A 6,000-nucleotide genomic window follows, 5' to 3' on the forward strand; every position below is an offset into this window, starting at 1 on the left:
TCTGAAATGAGAGCAAAAATTTGTGGTCCATTGCTGTCACGCAAGAAAATCCACTGTCTGCATCGTTCACAAACAGATGCACATACAGACCTAAACATACATACATGAGTGTTGCAGATATGTAAAAAGTATAAAAGTCATCAAACTGAATTTGACACAGATAGATATCCTATCAATCCTAAAATCAATGTTTAAGATTTTTTTTATAAATTTATTTATTCCTTTTTATGTTTATTTATTTATTATTATTGATTATAGTATTGTTATTAATAATTATTACTACATATACAATTATATAATTATAATTTATTTTTTTCATTTTTTCATTATTGACAGTAAAGTACACATACGATACACACAAAAAAAACCTGTTAGGCCAAAACAAGCAGACAGATAAAAAAGTTTAATATCTAACTATAAAGAAATGATCCCAGTGAAAATGTTTTAGTGACTTTTTTGTAGTTCGGTGTTGGATGGGCCGCTTTCAACCAATGCTGTATTTGTTGAAATGTTCTCAACCCCCTTCTCTTCAACATTTTAGATCAGGCAGCTGCGTGGACAGCCCTCCAAGTTCCAGAATACTGGCGTTTTCCAGGACCTGTGTTTGGCCAGCCCGGCGTCCGCGGAAGGGGATTATCCCAGCTCGGACGAGGACCCTCTTCATGGCCACTTACCTGTGAGCGCCCTGTACCCACACCACTCGTCGCCACGTCTGGACAGTCAGGGTAGCACGGACAGCGACGGTGAGGAACGGAATCAACTCGAGAATTCCTGCCAAGACGCTTTGGCCAACCAGCAGCAGCTTTACCCGGGCATGGTATGTGCCGAAGAACTAGAAAATTGAGATTCGTTGAAAGGGTGGGCAAGAGGACGTGAACGGATAGAAAGAGACAACAATAGACTGCATAGCAGCGCATGCATGCATTGCGTGCGAGAGAGAGAGATACATTCACCCAAATTCTGTCAGAGGTACGGCAGGAAACCGATGCATAGCGCCACACTCTCATAGTATACTACACACTCACTCATCTCTTTCTCTCTTTCTTTTGTCATTTAGTGACTACGTGTATTTCTTGAATTATTTACCCCTATAAAGCACCAGATTCCACGTGCACATGCATGAACGGGGTCCAAAAATAACAATTGGGAAGGTTTTTTGACCGTACATATCTTTTAGCGTGTGTTTGTGTGTGTATATATTTTTCTGTAAATAATACTTTTTGGTACCAAATGGTTTTTTTTAGGTTCTTTTCTTGTTTCTCCTTGAAATTGCACTTGTCACAACGCATATTTTCTTTCTTATTTTTATTATATTATGTGCCTCTAGGTTAACCTAGAGGGTAAACTATCTTCTGAGGGTGAAGTTCTTAGAAGACTCGACTCAATGTTTGTGTCTTTGATTTAAATTGCACGTGTCACTTTGGTCCGTCAGACATGTTCTTGCAGTTCAATTTGGACATGTTTTATGTTGCAGTTCCTCATGAAGTTACCAGCAAGCTGGTTTCATTTACTAACCGAACCCAAACTCAGTTTTTACTTGAATCTGACGAGTGTTAATTTTGGACCCTGTTGGGGGATTGATCACATCAAGAATGAAAGTTTGTGTTTACTTAATGTATGTCTGTGCAATGTGCATATTTATTTAATATTTTTAAACACATACATGTATACATTTTGCTCATATTTGCATGATCGGATGGATTTTATTTATCATTTAAATTAAATATAAAAATGAATAAATGCTTATATGTAAACATGTATGTGTTTATAAATTCCAACTTAATATGCATAGTACCAAGACTTATATTGTGTAAAGTAAAAAACTTTATTCTGGATGCGAGGTTCAACTCTGACATCAGTGCCAGAAAGTTGATTGTTTTTATTTATTTCACTTTTATTCTTTCAAGGGATCTGAAAGCATATTGGCCTTGAAACTACCTCTGATTTAACACTCACTTAAACCCTGTGAAACTACTACCTTCACCAATAACACACAGCCATCAGGCTTGAAGTGAGAAGGGGCGCGGGAGAAAGCAGGACGCAGTTTCAGATACCCCTGTGTTTATTTCGAACATTTTATCTGTGGCTCTGGATATCATAGCGGCATGGCCATCTCTCTATTTGTCCATCGAGTCTATACGGTGTCTCTCTCAGACTGGATGTTACGTTTTGTTTTTTTCTCATGTGCACTTTTGTTTTTGTCAAACTCAACCAACACTACTATCACTTTATCGAGAGGTGACGGATGAAGAGAACATTGAAAGACAAGCAAGGACGAAATGAACAAACTCTAATTATATTACGTAATAGGGATGTTAATAGTTACATACATAGGTGAATATTACAGTAGCTCATTCATGTATATGTGTGTGTGATTTTTATACAAAACAACAGCGAGCAACATTTTGGAAGGCGAAACACTTTCATGTCGACATTGCCAAATGTTTTTTTTGTTATTTATGTGTTGGTTGTCTATGTGTTGGAACAAAGAAGTGTAGACAGTGGCCAAAATATGTATTTTAGTTGTATCATTCCTGTGCCAATCCTGACAGAACAGCACAAAGCTGAAACTACAGGGTCTCCAGAGAAGAGATTAGTTTTCAAAAGGATGAAGAAGAAAACCGCTGCTATGACTAAACTAGTAAGATATTTATTTTACTTTTTAAGTGATAACTTAAAGTGTATCGATATGGTCTGTATGACTATTAAATACCAAGAAGTTATTATTGACTTGACTGCTTTAAAACTTTATGAAGCATTAAAGGAACAGGTCACACAAAAATGAAAATTCTGTCTTCAGTTACTCACCCTCGAATTGTCCCAAATCTGTGTACATAATATATTTGGAGGAATGCTTGTAACCATACAGTTCTTGGTTATCATTGACTACCATAGTAGGAAAACTGCTTTATATATTTTATTCTTCTGTTGAACACAAGTAGATATTTTGAAGAATGTAGGAAAGCAAACATTTCTGGGGCACTTTTGACTCCAATTGTCATTTTTCCTAGTATGGTAGTCAATGGTGGCCCAGAACTTTTTTATTACAAGCATTCTTCCAAATATCTTTCTCTTTGTACATTATAACAAATACTTTTTGGGAACAACCCGAGGGTGAGTCAATGATAACAGAATTTGTAGAAATTGAGTGAACTCTCCCTTTAAGACAAAATGACTTCCTGTTGTTTTTAAGAAAGAGTTACTCGCTATTGTCCTTTGGCTATTGGTATCATTGTTGTTTTCATTTAGAAAACAAAAGCAGGTTTACAAACAAATATAACTACCAAACAAAGTTAAAGCTGCAGTCTGTAACTTGAAAAAAACGAACAAAAATCTGATATTGAGTACATGAAAACAGTTAAAGCGTGCCCCGATTCACGATGGTAAGCTACTGTATGATTTATATGTTGAGCTTTCGGATACGATTTCATAGGACTTGCTAATTGTAAAGAAACCTGTTATTTTATGCTTGAAACAGAGATGGCGATAGAGAGGCAAAGCTACGGATTGCAGTTATTACACATACACAACGTAATATATTTATTTAAAAAGTTTGTAATTTAGATTTTTTTCTATCATCTCCAAGATTACCGACTGTCTCCGTACTGTCTTTCATGCCATGTTTGCCTAACTTTACACCGTGCATCGTTGTCATTGCCGTTCCCATCACTGCCTCATATTATCGCTAAAACTTGATCTATTGTCGCAATTATCTGACATTCACGTGTTTACATGATTACAAACATTATCATGTTTGGACAAGATGGCATTGAATTCCAACTGGCAGTGAATGCAAACCTTTGAGAAACAGTTGCTAGGCACAGCGCCGAGACATGAAAGTTTGAAAGATAAGCATTTATGTGCTGATTCTGAGATGAAAAGTGTTTGTGCGGCATAACTTATCTCAAAGGGTTGTCAAGTCTCAAAGTAGTCGCCTAGTAGTCTTGCTTTTGCCTACCGCAGTGTTAAAAGAACAAAAGCTGAAAAAGTATGTATTGTCAGTACTGTACACTGATTTTGGACATCCTTCATGTTTTTGTCTTGAAAGAAATTTCAACTAAAATTGTGTTTGTCAGAACAACTCGAAGTAGTGAAAATACAGTATGTACAACACAACAAGAATTTGTAAAGGAAGTTGCTCTGCACCTTTCATTTTTTGCAACTTCGCTGAAAATAGGGGCAACTTTGGGGGTCTCTTGCGGGTAGTGTTTGAACATACGCAGTTTTGACTTCTGTTCCACTTTGACACATCTGGTAAAGACGGCAAGGCATGTTGTTCTTAAACTGCTCAAAACGAGACTGTAAAATTGTACTGTTTGAGGCTTGCAGGCCAAGCTGTTGTTTTACCAACACTGTTGGATTTCAAGCTGTTGAAGGATCTGTGCTCATAACTTGATTACATCACACGCAACGGTTTTGTGGCGTTTGATTGACTTATTAGGAACTCAGAAATAGCTGTTTTGAAATAATCTGATAATGTGAGGGTTTTTGGTAAACCAACGAGCAAGAAGAAAATGTTACATGATACGGTCAAACACATTTCTATTTCACTATTTATAAATACTGAATTATTAATGAAACAGTCATAGACTAATTTAAAACAATGCTATTAGAGTAACAATAATTCAAATCACAGCACCTTGATGTTTTGTGTCCATTGTAGACACAGTTTTTCCTTTTTACATCTCAGTGTTGGGATTTGAGCTGAATACTTGTAGTGTTGTCTCTTATTTTATTTATTTTCCATGCCCTTTGTAGTCCTGGAAGATGTGAATCTACCCTGGTGCCATTAGAAACATGTTCACATACAGATCGTGTTGTGTTCAAAGTCGCATATTCCCATACTGTTTACTCCGTACTGTATCATGTTTTCAGTTTTTTTTATTGTAGTACACTACATTACAACCAAATGTTTTCCTGGTTGTCTAAACATTTTCTAAATGTAAGGGAACGTGTTCAACTTGATGCATTGAATTGGGGGAAATCTATTTTACACGCATGTGCACACTTCAGTATGCATTGGGCATACTACATTTCCTGAAAATGTATTATGACGGCTGTTTTTACCACCATGTAAAACAGTGGAAAACGAAGTGCGACATGAGAGGTCAAGATGGGCGTCACATGCTTACAAGTGTCGCCACATTAAATTACCGGGCATGAGTTTAAGCGGGGCTGATGTGATCCTCTACCCTGTAGTTTTGCCTTACCTACATTCACCGGTACTAAAAAAAAAATCTCTTTACATCCATCAGACCGCATATACTCTGTCCTACGATTTTACTCATGTGTTATTACGAATAACAGTACTAAAGAGTATATAAATGGCAATGTTATCAAATGATCATCCTGTGTTCTGTATTTGATGATAAAAAATGTATTAAAAAAAAGAATAAACATTTATGCTATACTCTCAGTTTGGTGCCACGTTTGGATGTTTTTCGACTCTTACATTATTTATGCACCCTCATGTTATTTTGAGAAATGTCTCTGTGGTTCTATGTCCATGTGACGAAAGTCAATGGGGAGCGGTGTTGTTTGGTCACCAACATTCTTCAAAATCTCTTCTTTTGTGTTCTGCAGAATGAAGAAAGTCAAACAGGTTCGAAATAACATGAAGGTGAGTAAGTGATGAAAAAAGAATTATATTTTAAGCAGTTGTCTCTGAATTTATGTGCACAATTGACATGTACACGAGTCAAATGCACATTGCAGCTTTGCTTTACTTCTTCACAGTACTTGACGCTCTTCGTTGTACTTTTCTCACATTTCATCACCCCATGGTAAACCAGTAAACAAGCTAATCGCGGCTGTGGGCAACAGCCTTTGGACAAACCTAAATGTGCATATTTCAGCTTGTCCTACGTCGCCATAATGTTCACCGTGTGAATGACTTTTCCTTTGTGAACCATGTCAGTTATTTGGGGTTTCAAGGCAAGAACGACATGCAAAGTCTCTTTACACCTCACGCAACCACACTCTCCACAGAACATCAGACTT

General features: G+C 36.9%; 1 protein-coding gene across 4 annotated transcripts in view; it reads left to right on the plus strand.

The window, feature by feature from the left end:
• evi5l (ecotropic viral integration site 5 like) overlaps window positions 1-5,416 on the plus strand; it is a 31,231-nt gene extending 25,815 nt beyond the window's left edge. For 3 of the 4 annotated variants that reach the window (XM_056733139.1, XM_056733131.1, XM_056733118.1), the window contains one exon: window positions 542-5,416. In XM_056733139.1, coding sequence (XP_056589117.1) covers window positions 542-844 — 303 coding nt within the window. In that variant the 3' untranslated portion in view covers window positions 845-5,416. The remainder of the gene's footprint in view (window positions 1-541) is intronic. The other variant, XR_008904838.1, reaches the window with a different exon arrangement.
• Window positions 5,417-6,000: the final 584 nt, after the last annotated feature.

This window comes from Triplophysa dalaica, chromosome 2 (assembly GCF_015846415.1).
Source record: "Triplophysa dalaica isolate WHDGS20190420 chromosome 2, ASM1584641v1, whole genome shotgun sequence".
Classification (NCBI taxonomy): Eukaryota; Metazoa; Chordata; class Actinopteri; order Cypriniformes; family Nemacheilidae; genus Triplophysa; species Triplophysa dalaica.